General features: G+C 34.2%; 1 protein-coding gene across 1 annotated transcript in view; it reads left to right on the top strand.

Moving 5' to 3' along the window:
* CSMD3 (CUB and Sushi multiple domains 3) overlaps window positions 1-15,963 on the top strand; it is a 622,514-nt gene that overhangs the window by 570,612 nt on the left and 35,939 nt on the right. The window contains exons 58-60 of the mRNA XM_026841511.1: window positions 6,054-6,236; window positions 7,922-8,098; window positions 13,624-13,803. Coding sequence (XP_026697312.1) covers window positions 6,054-6,236; window positions 7,922-8,098; window positions 13,624-13,803 — 540 coding nt within the window. The remainder of the gene's footprint in view (window positions 1-6,053; window positions 6,237-7,921; window positions 8,099-13,623; window positions 13,804-15,963) is intronic.

The following is a 15,963-nucleotide window of genomic DNA, read 5'->3' as shown; positions in this document are numbered from 1 at the left end:
AGTCTTGTTATTAAAGACTGAGGCAAAGAAGGCATTAAGAACCTCAGCCTTCTCCTCATCGTTTGTTACCATGTTTCCTCTTGTGTCTAGCAGGGGATGGAGGCTCTCCCTGGTCTTTATTTTGCTTCTGACAAACTTATAGAAACATTTCTTGTTGTCCTTGATTGCTGAAGTCAGATTAATTTCCAGCTGGGCTTTAGACCTTTTGATTTCTGCCCTGCATAACCTCACAGTGTCTTTGTAATCACTGTGAATGTCTAGCCCCTTCTTCCAAAGGCTGTAAACTCTCCTTTTCTCCCTGAGTTGCAGCCAAAGCTCCCTGTTCAGCCAGGGTGGCCAGTACTATCTCTGCAGAAGAAAAAAAGTAAAACTAAAATAAGCATAAACTATTATCAAGAAAAGAGTTTGAGAGAAGTAGGCTTTCTCAGTGACATTTAAGATTAATAGGAAATTGCACATTGAATAAAATGTTAAAGGAATCAGTTTGTTTTGAAAATACTTTCTATATTACTTATGGAAAGAGTATTAATTTTGACAAGAAACCTTGCATCATCTCTTCATGATGATGGGTGAATTAATTTTTTTTTTTTTTTAACTTGCAAAATATCTACTGAGTTGATCACAATTCCTGTAATTATTAATTGCATAATACATCCACCTTTATAATAAGGCCATGGGCTCCACATAATTTCAGGAGAGGATTCTTTGAGGAAACACCATCTAATCCTTGCAATAGATTAGCCCTCACTGAAGCTACGATATGTTTTCTGAACAACTTATGTTTAGGAATGTTCTTTTTCACAACTTCAGTTTGATTCACTTTAACAGCAGTGATCAAGTGAAAAATAGAAATCCAAGTCACACATTAATTTGGATTTGACTAAATCCCATTTCTTATCTTAAAATATGTAAACACAGATTGTGGTAGAGTTTAATCATGTTATAATTTTAAGTCTCAATAAATACTTTTAGGAGGTTCTTTCTTGTCATCCTCATATTTCCATTATATTGTTTAAACAGATCAGTGGGTTTTGGACCTTATTTAGACCTCTGTAAGTCAGAGTACTTACATATCTTCAATGGCAGAAAATAGCAAGAAAACAAATTACTTTTTTTTTCTTGGAATACAGCTATGTCAAAACAAGAAGTGAAAAAAAGAAACTGATATGCAAATCTGGCAGCACTGCTCTGCCAGTTTCATGCTAAAAATCCAATGTTCTTTACAGCATTAGTAAATCATAGAAACATAGAATGGTATGGATCAGCTGGGACCTTTAGAAATCATCTAGCTCAACCCCTCAGCCATGGCAGGGACACCTTCCAGTAGAATCAATCATAGAATCATAGAACCAGAGAATCAGAGAATGAGAGAATCATAGAATGGGTTGGGTTCGAAGAGATCTCCAGAGATCATCTAGTCCAACCTCCTTGCAATGAACAGGGATGTCTTTAGCTAGATCAGGTTACTCAACGCGCTGTTCAATCTGACTTTGAAGAATTCCAGGGATGAGGTCATCCACAACTTCTCTGGGCAACCTGTTCCAGTGTCTCACCACATTCACAGAAAAAATGTCTTCCTTATGTCCAGTCTAGACCTACCCTCTTTCAGTTTAAAATTGTTGCCCCTTGTCCTATCACCACAAGCCTCAACAAAAAATTTCTCTCCATCTTTATAAATTGAAAGGCTGCAATAAGGTCTTCCCTTCTCCAGGCTGAAAAGTCGCAACTCTCTCAGCCTTTTTGCGTGGGAGAGGTGTTCCAGGCCTCTGATCATTTTTGTGACCTTTCTCTGGACCTGTTCTAACAGGTCCATGTCCTTCTTGTACTAGGGACCCCAGAACTGCATACAGTACTCCAGGTGGGGTCTTACATATTCCAATCCTTTTTATTTTCCCCTCCTGCCTTAATTTCTTTAATATATTCAGGTATAAAGTGATTATGTTGGCTACAGTTTCAGAATACACTTTCTTTTTTTTACATCCCATGGCACAGAAATAGTTAAAAAATAAGAGAAAATCTTAAAATAGTGTTTTATGGTTAAAATCTTGCACTAAATTCCAAAAGGTTGGAAGAATTTTTCACTATCTGAACTTTCTGCTACACACTTTTAGGGAGTGCTTGCAGACAAGGACAATCTAAATATTATCTTGCTTTATGAGTCCTTCCTATTTCAATAATCTGCTATTACAACCTAAAATGTTATGGAAACTAGAAAATGTGAATACCTAGTTCAATCCCTTAACTTTCTATCAATAAAATCAGAGTGAAATTTGCAAGTATGGGAGAAAAGATCATGTTCTTATAACCTGTGATGTTTAGACCTGTGCACCAAAGATCAAAGCTGAATGTAAAATATTACTTAATGATATACTTATGTGAATTACAAATTCAAACTAGGTTAATAAAACCCTGTTTTTACAGCTAGTATGCATAAATATTATTGTGGGGGAAAAAATCCTCTTTAAATAAAATCTAAGGCTATTTATTGTAGTTTTCATAACCTTCATAAGCAAAAAAACCACCCTAATTTGAAAATTAAATAAATAAAGACAGACAAAAATATCAAGGAATACAAATAGGAAGCCTGAGAATGTACATGAAAATATCAAAGAAACCTTACTGAAAATAAGACTATTCTATAATCATCCTGCTATTAAATTAAATCAGTGTTCAGATATCTTGGGATAAGCATTTGTAAGTAAGGTACCTGAAAATCCTTTATTTTCTAATAATGATTTTTATACCCAGAGCCTTGATAACTTGATTTCTTCATTTTTAATGCATATTTAAGCCTTAAACTTTGTAATTTTTTTTGTTGATTATATTAATAATATATGATATAGAATGTCTGACCGACAAAATATACAGCATGCTTGTCTTTTTCATACATGGAGAAGAATTCATACAGTAAATGCTGGGTCAACGAACATAAGGTAACTAAATTTTGCCACATCATCCCTAAGACAGTTTCCTCTTTGTCACATGGCACTTTATGTTTTACATTCTAGAGCTAGAAGTTGTCATGTCCCATTGAGATATATATATTTACATCCAGAGACACAGTTTTCAGTCATTATGTGTATCAGCTGAAGTTAGGAATTAGGAGCAACTTAGAATTTCTTATAAGTGCAGCAAAGGTTGTGTACTTACTTAAGCGGTCTAAATACCCTCCTTCTCATTAAGATTAAATGCCAGCTGAGAATTTGTTACATATGTAGGTGAAGGATGGCTCGTAACTGACTGTGAAAATCACTTAGTTGAATCTCTGCATGAGGTAATGAAAATATGTTCTGTTATGATATCATTGATTATATCACTGTCACTTCCTGATGTGATTAGTCATTTAGAAAAATTATTTCTGTAACCTTCAATCAAAAGAGCTGGTGGTTAACCTCCCTAAGACTAAAAGAGTAATAATTCACAGTAATAATTAGGCATTAGGAAAGAACATATGATTTCATTTACAAGAGGAATATATAATCTATACTTGTCAAAGCAAAAACCCTATTTTCATTTTTTCATCATAAAATTATTTTAGGCATAATGCCTAGTAACTTGCCAAAAACTGAGCAGTTATTGTAGAGACTTTACAAGTACAGAATAATGAATATGCCCTGTCCAAAATTCTTCCTAGTCTAAATAAATAATATTGGAAATAAGATATGGATGCCCAAAATAACAAAAAAATATCTTGATTTAGGACATTTTTTATCATAAAAATATCTAGCAGACTATTTTCAAACTAGAAAGAAGCTGAGTCACCTAAGCAGCTTGCACATTAAGTATTTTCAAAGCTCATAAAAGTCTTTTACTTACTATAATTTGGAACTACTTACAATTTTCTTAAACAGGGCTGGTAGGCTGCTTTACTGATCTCTGTCACATAAAGAAATGAGTAAACAAAGAAGACCCTAAACTTCTGAGTCTGTGATTTTGAACCAGACAGTCAGCCAGCTCTTACATTCACTTGAGTTAATGTGTTATTTCGGAAAACATCAAAATCCATAAGACAATGTAATTTTTGCACATACATGCTATAAAAGTTCACAATGTAATAGCCGTGCAAATTAGTTTCTTTGATTATTCTCAAATTAAAGGTGTAATGTAAAGCTTGTTTAACTTAAGTAATAACATTGGTTCCTAAATTAGTGAGAGTGGTTCAAAATTAGACTGTTTTGTCAGATGCTTCAGGAAGGGGTTGGGTAGGTAGTATGAGCTGCCAGGTTTGTTCTCATTTACATTTCCAGGAAAAGTTCTGCACTTTTCTTTGACTCTCCAGATTTGCCTTCAGAATGAGACTCCATAGCTTCATTCACTTTTTCCACAAGCTTATAGGACTTGTGCAGATCAGCTCCTGTGAGGTGCTCAGTTATATTGTTTTCCCATTAATTTGTGGAAGAGAAGGAAGCACGGCTCATATGAAATGAAATAAAAAGTAGTAAGCATGACCTACAAAACTCCAGGTTGGTGCATGAGCTACCTTCATAAGTGACAAAAATATGGTCAGCTTCTTGAGCGTATCAGACTAAATCAAGTATTTTCTCATGCACCATAATTTTAAAAGCAAAGAAAGTTAGTTCTACTCTTCTTCCTTTCACTATTCAGTTCTGTACATGCATTTGTTTATAAAGAGCTATCTCCAACCAGTCACTCCAACAGTATAGTTTACACATACACACTGCCAACCAAGACAAATGAAGCTCTGTTTTTCTCTGCATCTGCAAGTCCAGGGCCCCAATTTACCATAGAACTCCTAGATAACGAGTTTGTCAGTTCTGGTCTTCTGGGTACTTGGAGCAGACAGCTTTGTTTACTACTTCTATGTAAGAACTTCTCTTATCACTACTATTTAAGCTTAGATAAATATCAGAAATGTATGGTGTTCTACATAAAGCATTCTTTATGTAATTTGTACAAACCTTTTAATATAATTTTATTTACTGGAAAGCTATATGACATGCTTCAGCAGTTGAATTAAAGCTTTCTAGCTGATTCTTAAAATATTTTTTTCTTTATTTACATTAGTGTAACTAAGTATGAAATAATGCAGATATGGTCTCAAAAATATTATCATGTTTGAATTATATTTTGTATAGAAGATTGTTCAGTTTGTTTGAAAGTTGTTACCGAAAACTGTAAGCTGAATACCTACGGATGAAAACCTGAACAGTGCAGCTAAAGGAATTCTAGAATTGAACTCTTCTGTGTTGAAACTCAGTAATACAATATAACTTCATCTCTTATTACATAGAAAACTAGGTTAAAGACCTTAAAAAGATAAACCACCAGATCCTAAGAACATGTTAGAAGATATACTGTGCAAATACAGTGTTACCTACAGCTTCTTAAAAGTTCTCACCATAAATATTCTGATGTATTATCTCAGATATTATTATTATGACTATATTAATTATTTTGACGTTAATATATGACAGATGGTAGAAAACCCTCTATCTTAGAATTTGCTTAAACATTTCTAACTGAGGGAGATTTTAACTATCCAGCAGTCTTGAGGTGAACTTTCAGCATTTCTATAAATCAGGGAAGTGCTTCATGTCAGATGTACATAAAATTGTTGACTAGAGCTTTTATTCAATGGTAAAAGTGTCACAACTCTAATGATATCATAAAACTAGAAAGTATTTTATGAACACTTGTTACAGGCAAACAAGAAAATTATGAACAGGAACTTAGTTTTCCTCAAAATTCCTTACTTTAAATTAAAAATGACCAAGGTTTTATAGCTTTCTTTTTTTCCCCTATTCTTGTTTGATGATCCTGTTACCAAAAGTTTAGCATGGTCTAAGCAGAATCTTGAGATAATTTTAATTTCTGTTATGTATTTATATAAAATAAGTAAAAAGAAATTATTTGAGAATCAAGAAATTTTTATTTACAGGGACTCACACCCTCTGAGATATATGTCTGGGGTTTTTTTCTAAAAACATATGTATTAATTTATTTATAAGTACATAGAAACATATGTTTTAAATGCGGTATCATAACATAATAATATTTATTGGCTATTCTAATCTTTGAATTCTAAATTCTAGGTGATACAGCAGGTTCTTGTGGTGATCCAGGTATCCCAGGTCATGGGTCTAGAGAAGAAAACAATTTTAAAATTAAAAGCACGGTACATTTCAGCTGTGATATTGGATATATCCTCCATGGCTCAGAAGAAAGGACATGTATGGCAAATGGAAGTTGGACAGGAAGACAACCTGAGTGCAAAGGTAAATCACACATGATCCATCCTAATTTTAAACTGTGTTAAACATGTTAATCAGAAAACCAATTTTACATTGCCAGTTTTGTGTTGTGAATAATTTACAGATGATTTTGTACTGTTTTTTTCTAATAACTATTTACACCATAGCAATGGCTTAACATCAGGGACAAATCTGCAATAGTTCCTGGCACACATGATACTATATGTTTTCAAAGTTTTAAGAAAAATAAAGTATACCGGACTGTTTATTTCTTCTCAGTTTTGTGTCAGCATCAACAATATGTGTTATTGAGTACAAAAAAATAAACAGAAAAATAAATACATAAGGCTTCTAGACCTCAACTTTTGCTGAAAGATTATTTTTCCTTAAAAATTTCACCATCACCTGATCTTTAATTACAAACATTATACATCTGAATTTCAGAGAAAAGAGTTGAGTTTTAGGAAAATGTCAATGTCAGGATTTCATTAGATACATCTATATCATGAATGATTGGCTTAAAAATTTTATTTACTAATACTGTTGACATTATTTATCAATAGAAAAAGAATGCTGAAACAAGTTTATTTGAAAAAACTGTTCTAGAAATTTCAAGCTAGATGTATTATTATAAAAGACAGTTCTAACAAGATATTTATGGATATTTATTAACTTAATTCAAAAAAAGGAAATCACAACCCTCTTCTTCTAAGAAAAGCTTTGAGAACGCATACTCTTATTTTCTACTTTATCACTGTTGACTGCATTGTCTGTATGAAATAGCAATCTCGTTTTAAAAACTTATTTCACAAGCTGGTTTTCTAATCCTCTTTCTGCCAAAATGATTGCCTTCTGAGCACAATGTATCTATCTATCTATCTATCTATCTATCTATCTATCTATCTATCTATCTATCTATCTATATGTTTGTGTGTGTGTGTGTGTATTGGTATCTGAAGGATATGCTTAGCCCAGCTGAACTTTCTGCTGTTCTTCTTTGATCTTACCTGTTAGAAATTGACTGCCATTCTTACATTTTAAGATACTTTTGGTGATTTTTTTCCCCTAGAAGTCTCTTGAAATGATGGCTCTGTTTCACAGATATATATAGGTGTGTGTAATGCATACACAGATATATTGTTCTAGTTTAGGTCATATAGATTAGATGTATATATGTAATCATATAAGAAGACACATTCAAATTCCAAAGTTGAATGTTGAAGAACTGGGAAACACCAGGATTACAGTTTCCTATGAAATAATAGCTTTACTCTATCCTATGCTTTGAATTAGGTAGGAAACATACTTTGGTGATGCCATAAATGCATACATACTATAGATTCAAACTAAATCTACAATGATAATTGTAGTTCAAATTAAATCTACAATGATAATTTTAGATCAGGCATTTTCTTATAATTGGGAGTTTGTCTTCGCAGCTAAACTAGCTTTCCTTTAACGCAGATTTTAAAGTTAAATTCATGGGCTATGTTTCCCTACATGCAAAAGGGTAAAACCAAATAATTAATGCAAACAGCTATTTACTGTACGAAATGACTTATGAGTAGGTGGTGAAACTTACATTTTTCAGGACCATAGCATGGATTTCTACCACATAACACTGCTGGCAGCAGGACTGTCCTTAGACATTACTATTTCAAAAATCATTTTTACTATATTTTCCAAACATTTAATGTTTTTCTTTACAGCTGTGCAGTGTGGTAATCCAGGAACAACTGCTAATGGAAAAGTATTTCGTATTGATGGAACTACATTTTCTAATTCAGTAATTTATTCATGCATGGAAGGATACATTCTTTCTGGATCATCTGTAAGACAGTGCACTGCCAATGGAACATGGTCTGGATCCTTGCCAAACTGCACAAGTAAGACACATCTCTTAGGAAAAACCTTTGGGTTTATCTCCTCTGAAATTTATTAAAGTAAAATATAGAGGTTGGATGCAAATATTTTTTTTCAGCTTTTTCTTGCACTACTTCATACATAATTTTGTACATTAAATACTTTTAAAAAGTATAGCACTATGACAAGATGAAGAATATGGGGGTTTTTTTAAGACAGACACAGTATAGTAAAATGCATAAACTGCTGTTACAGTTTAACAGAGATGTATGGTTAAATGATCTACCTACTTTAATTCTTTCCTAGTATATATCTTTAATCTTTTTAATGTTTTGTGATATGTCATATTCAGACGTTATTAATTTAATTGCTTTTCTTCATCATGAAAAGTTAGCAGTATAATATTCTGGTCTTCCAGAGGGCAGAATATAAAAACCTTGAAATAAATGCTTGAGAATTCTTTCTGCAGTGACTCTGAGGTGAAAACTGTTGTCATGTTCTCACATAACAGCTTCTGGCTGTCCTCTTCATTAAAGTTATACTTGCTTTGGTTCCTCAGCAAACAGAATCAATTTCAGCTTCTCTCACATTCATAATAAGCATTTTGCAGCAGTTTATTGTCAAGCCCATCTGTTCCTGCTTTATTACATGTCCTAGTTAATATTTTAGTAACAATTATGAAAATTTTATATATATATGATGCATGAGACTGCCTATCATTTTAAGAAAACATATTCTCATAGAGGTATAGCAAACTGTTGCTTAAATTTTGAACTAGTACCCTACTTTTTGTAGAGTTGGCTACTTTACACACTTACAGCAGCCCAAATAGAGGCCAAAAGTAAGATGATAAAGAAAACTTGTCCTTCTTATGTTGTTTTTAAATCCATCTATCAAACCTGTGACAGAGCCCAATGTTTTTGTTTATTCTTTCCAAAGATATAATGAGAACCAGATTAATAGTATCTAGGGTAAAAGTCTTTTGTGGCAATAACTGCATCTATATTTCTTTCTTGTCTTTTAGAATGACATTTAGCTGAAGTACTTGCTAGAACAGTCCTCAAAAAACACTACTCTGGTAGAAGCTTAGGATTTTTGCTTAAAACCTAGAAAAATGCCTTAACAGAGAAAGTATGTTAATAAAACAGAGAGAGACATTGTGAAGATTATATGTAATTTATTTTTATTTTAAATTTACTTAATATATAAGAATTTTAACTTTGTTATACAATAAATCTATTGACATTCCTAATACACACTTCTCCTTTTGTATGATTGCACATCTAAATAGTATATCCCCTTATATGTTTATTCCAGTGATAATGTTATTTAGGGGGATTTTAGTTTGATGCGTATCCCCTGGAGTGGTCAAGAATATGAAAAGAACAGTTGAATGAAAATCTTACCAAAAAAAGGTACGAACTCTGAGAATCTCAGCCTAGGTGATTTCTGCCCTTTTGAACATTGCTGACTATTAAAGAACTCCTGAAGGGGGACAAAAGTGCTATTAAGTGATACAACTTGCATGTAAGCTGATACAGGTACTAGCAGCATCTCTAAAATACCCAGAAATTGAGAGCCAATTTATAGCACTACAGAATGGCTGAGATCAGCAGTCACCTCTGAGGATTGCTTAGTCCAATCCCTCTGCTCATGGCAGGATCAGCTAGAGCAGGTTGCTCAGAGTTGTGTCCAATCCATGTCCCTTTCTACAGACCTTTCACGTTACAATTCCCTAGCATATATAAATATAAAATAAAAAAATACATTAAACTTCACCATACTTAACTTGCTATGTCTTATGACAAAATATCAATTTTAAATCATGAACAGATAATTAACAAGAGTTAATGGACAATATTAGCTAAATAGCTAGTTAATAGATCATGAGCTAACAATCCCCTCTCTTTCTCCTACCAGTTTTATCTCCAGGTCTATAAAAAATGCCTGAAGATTATCTATTGTAAGGGAAAGCATTTCTCATAATTATTTCAATATGTATCCTAAGCAGTAGAATTGGCAGTGCCAACAGACTTTGTTGACAGGGCAGGTTTTATTTAATTTTATTCCTAACTGTTCCTACCATTCTGTTGTGCTTTGACCCCAAGAGGCAGCAAAGTATAACACAGATGCTCCCTCCCTCCCTCCCTCCCCCGCAGTGGGATGGGGGAGAGAATTGGAAGAGTAAAAGTGCAAAAACTTGAGGGCTGTATTATAAACAATCTAGTAGGTGAAGCAAAAGCCATGCATGCAAGCAAAGCAAGTAAGGAATTCATTCACTACTTCTTATCAGCAGGCAGGTGTTTAGCCATCTCCAGGAAAGCAGGGCTCCATCGCAGTAGTGGTATCTTGGGAAGGCAAACACCCTAACTCTGAATGTCCCCCCGCTTCTGCAGCTTTTACTGCTGAGCATGATGTCATACAGTATGGAATATCCCTGTGGTCAGCTGGGGTCAGCTATACCAGCTGTGTCCGCTCCTGTCTTCTTGAGCACCCCCAGCCTACTCACTGGCAAGATAGCATGAGAAACAGAGAAGGGCTTGATGCTGTGCAAGCAGTGCCCAGTAATAACTAAAACACCCCTATGTTATCAATGCTGTTTTCATCACAAATCCACAACAACATATGAGCTACTGTGAAGAAAATTAACTCTATCCCAGCCAAAACCAGTACACATACTCTCGATTTTTTATTATGACAAGATTTCCCAAAATTTGCTTATTGCCTGTTCAAGTCATGCAACCACATGGAACCACTGCAGGTTTCCAGCACAGCTTAGGCAAACACCTGTCCTGGGTAGCTGTCACAGGTGACACGAAGTAAACAGCAACCCTTAGTGGATCTGGACGTTGGTATCCATTTAAGAACCATGCAGTTTAGAACTTTTACCTGTCTGATTATCTCACACTTCCTCTCCCCCTCTCAGGATTACGTTTGGGGTGTTCTCTGCTGTCCTGGGAAGGATGGATTCAAAGTCCTGTTGGTTCATGCTTTGCCACTGCTCATATGAAACTCATCTCCTGACATTTGTCTCCACATATTCTTTTCTAGGATCTTCCCCAATTACAGGATCTTTTATCCAGACAGGGTCTTCACCTTCTTTCTGGGCCACCAACACCACTCTAAGCAGACACATAATACATATCAGTGGCCTGACTTGTTGTTCTGTTCCATGTCTCTATTAATAGGAAAATTCAGGATGTGCCACTTTTGTTTAGTCCAGGTATTATAAAAATTTACAGCCAGACCATACATATCACAGCTACCAAGTAATGGGCTGCTTCTTGAGTATCATTGAAAATGCTATTTCTTTAGAGCTAGCACTGTAGGAGAATAGCATAGATAATATTTAGGTGCTGGGAACCCTGGGCAGTGTAGCATCAAACAAGACTCTGACCTGCATGCAGCATGCCATAGCAAAGATTCTCCCTTCAGTTGTTCAAGCTGTTTTCTTACAAGGAAATAACTGTGTTTTCTACAGTCAAAGAGAAACAATGTTCTTATGAGAACTTCTTGCTGCATTGCTAGATACACAGCAAGAACATGAAGGTGGTGTAGTCGCTGGTGCTGAGTGGGAGCTGCCTGCAGCTCCTCTGTTGCAATGAGCTCGCTGAGGTTGTGTCCTGGCCAAGGGATCTGTGTGGCATTCAAGGTGAATGAAAAAGCTGAGAGCATGGGTTTAGCTGGATTTAAATAAACAATGAAAAAAAAGTTTTCAACGATATAAAATAAATGGATAGGTTTTGGAGCTGTTTTATCATATACAGTGTATGGTGTTTGCACGTTCTTAAATTCATAAGGCAATGATTTGAAATCCTCTTCATACGAAAAATCTAAAGAGACGAAACAGGGATTAGGGAAAAAAAAGGATAAAGACATAAGCATTATGTTGTAATCCAGTCAAAGCAATAGTATACCTGGAAAAATATCAAGGGTGATTTTAGCTGATTTTGCAACATTAAGGATAGTAAGTGGAATGTGTCAAATAAGGGAAGGTGTAACATGTAGACTATTTGAACATACTTGTGTAACTGAGAAACAGTTCTGTCTTTCACGGCTCTATATTCTTTGAAGAATGACAAAGAAAAATCTATGTCTTTTTAAGTTAAAAAAAAATAAAAATTACTACGTTGCTAGGTAAAATAAAATAGGCTGATCTCCAGTTTTCTTTATCACTGCACTAGCTACCTTTAGATTAACCTAGATAACCCTGTGGTATACTTTGTAGTCTCTTCTGTATCCACAGACAGCGATTGTGTGGAATTTTTATTTATTTATTTATTTAAATATTTGATACATGCAGCTTAATTAGTATCTTCTTACTCAGACTGTGATAAACTGAAGAGCAGGCATACTTTAGACCTTGGATTCTCAGCTCCACAATTTTTTAGATCAAGGGATCTGGCCACAATACACTATAAACTTGTAGTCATGGGTTTTCTCATTTTGGAAACAAAGACACAGACAGTGAGAGTGCCATTCACATGGGTCATGCTTTGGCATTGAGTTAGAAGTGGCCAGGATGTGCTTTCTGTGCAGGAAACTGCCTCTCACAGTTTTTCAGAAGTAATAACAATGCTGTAGGGGAATTGTCAAGCTTACTGTAAGATAAGATGTAAACAGCACATGGGTGCTGTATTTTGTATGAAGTTTTGTTTTTTGTTTTTTTTTTGCCAGTGTTTTTGTTTTGTTTGGTTTGGGTTTTTTTGTGTTTTTTTTTTGTTTTGTTTTGGTTTGGTTTGGTTTTTTAAACAGATTTTTATCATTGCCATTAGGGTTCTCAAGATTTCTTCCTCTGACACTCTTCCAGAAATTGATAGATCCAATAGACCAGATATGAGAGAAACTTTCCTATTTTAACATTATTTACACATTATAGTGATATAACTCTTTATTAACTCCTTATGAATATTTAGTCTCATTAGGAGATTAACAATTATCTCCGTTCACTAGAAGTGACAAGAGGTTTTCCCACCATTCTCACTCATTAAAGTACAATAGGCTTAATTTTTGCATAAGGCTTGGACTGTGTTTGGGGGTTGCCTGAATGCTCTCATCTGTTTATGTACATAGTAACCATGTGAGCATTTACAAAGGGGGACCTTTTTTCAGACATTTATCTTAAATTTTCCAGACTGTGTTTCTTTGCAGGATGTACCTGTGGAAAAGTGAACTAAACAAGAGATATCTGCTTCTTTAATAATGAAACTCTGAACTTAGAAAACTTTGAGGGTATCAAAGCGTGCATTATTTTTTTTTTTTTTCTTTTTCTTGAAATTTTACTGATCAAAATTTTACAGTCCATTACTTCTACTGATGAACAGATGTATTGATATTCTCCAACTATAACTGTTATACAGTTCCACATGTTGTGTTTGGCAGCTAATTCAGATGACATATAAGTTTATCTTTTCTTGATTGAGATAAGATTTATGATACTTTTTCCTTTTTGCCCCAATAAATTCCTAGTTTTGCTGTGTTTTTCCCCTCACATCTATATAAATCACATGTATGTTTTAAAATCTGTTCCTCAACTATTTACTTGCAGTTATCAGTTGTGGAGATCCAGGAGTCCCAGCCAATGGCATGAGATATGGTGATGATTATGTTGTTGGACAAAATGTTACTTATATGTGCCAACCTGGTTATACAATGGAATCAAATAGCTCCTTAATTCGCACTTGTACAAGCAATGGCACGTGGAGTGGAGTAATCCCAACATGCAAAGGTACAACATTCATTTTGATTGTCGACTATTTATTCTATGACATTTACATCCACTGTTTATTGTAATAAGTCAGGCAAATATTTCCACAGAAATCAATGCCTACTGTTAGTATGAATACACTGAACTGACTTTTTGGCTGCAGGAATGGTGACTTCATGTTTTGCTTCTTTTCCGTTTTATTTTTCATACTGGCACAGTATGTTGAATTGGTTTTTGTGGCTTTATAGAACATTTATTACTTTGCTGCTAAACTGAATTAACCAATATGAAATGATGGTTTGGATTTGATTGTTTGTTATGGTTAGCATGTCGTACCAAATATGACCTTATATATGTCCCTGTCTTTACAAAAAGACCACTCAAGGACATGACAGACATTTTTGGGAAAGGTCTGTATATATACAACAGATTTTTGTCCATGACAAAATGTTCTGGGTTACCTATCCATAATACTAGCATTTTTCTCTGATCCCTCCTTTACTGGACATATACCTTTGAGCATCACTCTGCTGTATCAACATATTTGCAAAAAGACTGAATCTTTCTAGTAAATTTTCTAATAAACATTTTTCTGCTTCATGTTATTTTCTCTACTGTGAAAAACAAAAGGATTAATCTCAAGATCTTCCTTTTCTCTCTTTTACTAATTGCATTCCTGATTTTCTGTTTTATTGGAATATTTTTAATGCTCTGTAGAAATTTGAACAGCAAAAATGTGAACATGACTGAAAGACCACCTTATCTGTCTCATCAAAACAATTTTCTTTGATAAACTCGCTTGCTAAACTCTAAAGTATCATGTCTAGAGAGTCATTTTTCTCACTCTTCCTGGTACCACAACTGTAGAGATGCAGCATTAGCATTTTGGTGTTTTCTTTCTAGGTTCATATTAAATATGTCTGATCTCTATTCTTTTAAAATTTAGCTGAGTTTGTACTTACCTTGGTCTTATCCATCTTATTTCTGTTTTGTTTTCAGGAAGTACAGTTACATTCCTGCTCAGTAGTACTCATTTTCCTTCCCTGAATTCATTCTTCAAAACAGATGAAATAAATTTTGAATCTCTACCTATTTACAATTACTTTCCTTGGTAATTACAATTCTCCCAACATCTCACTAAGTCCAGTTGATTTCATCTTTGATAATGTCAGGTTTTTAAAGTTATTATCCCAATGCATTCTTGAGGACATCAGACTTCAAGATCTTCTTAATTCACTTATTTTTCTAGTTTTATTGTGGTCTTAGCCAGCTTCAGCTTCAGTCACAGAACTGATTTTAAGAACAGAAGAATGGCCATACTGGTCGTATTGACCAAGAGTCTGTCTGTCTCCAAGAGTGGCTTTAAGTGAACAGCTAGAAGATCGTAAGATAGAACAAGTATTTATGATAGAATCTCCCAGTCTCAAATTCTTAAAGATGATAGGGCATCTAACTGGCAGGAGGAGATCTAACTCTGGTTTGATTCAAACAGAACCATACAAAGACTGTCAGTTTTGACTTTAAGTTTTTTAGTCTCTGCTTTTAGGTCATACATATTTATGTCTTGTATAAATACTAAATAATAATCATATGCAGAATCTTTAGTGTTCTCAGAATTTTGTTCTACTCCACACACATTTGTGTGAACGCACTAGGTAAGTTAATAATCCCCATTTATTTGACTGTGTAATTAAAAGTAATAGATAATATGCGGTAGGGTGTTTGAAATATGTAACAATTAGTTCTTACTGTCAGAATGAAGTGCCAGGGTCCTCTGGTACCATTTAGTTAAAATAATGGAAAAATGAACAGGGCAGAAAATGGATGCATAATTGTCACTGTGCCATTGAAATAGAAGATATAAATAAATCTCTGGCTTTGCCTAGTTGGAAAATGATGTATGTTCATCTACAACTAAATATTCAACTATTCAATCATTATGTTTTCTGAAGACTTGCATTTGTAATATACTTTCAGCTCTTAAACTGAGAAATGTTGCTGTACATATTTATGGTTAAATCTGTGACCAAAATAATTAGAGGCATTCTGCCTTGCTGCTGGATATTGTTTTGTTTTTCTTTTTTTATACCCCAAAATTCTGATATTACATCTATTTTCATGCTACTTCTTCTCTCTCCTTTCCTAATTACTGACTGGCATTTCTTTCTATATTATTCAGCT

This window comes from Athene cunicularia (assembly GCF_003259725.1).
Source record: "Athene cunicularia isolate RWA chromosome 2 unlocalized genomic scaffold, athCun1 chr2_part1, whole genome shotgun sequence".
In the NCBI taxonomy this organism is placed as follows: Eukaryota; Metazoa; Chordata; class Aves; order Strigiformes; family Strigidae; genus Athene; species Athene cunicularia.
This window is presented reverse-complemented; position numbering and strand designations above follow the sequence as displayed.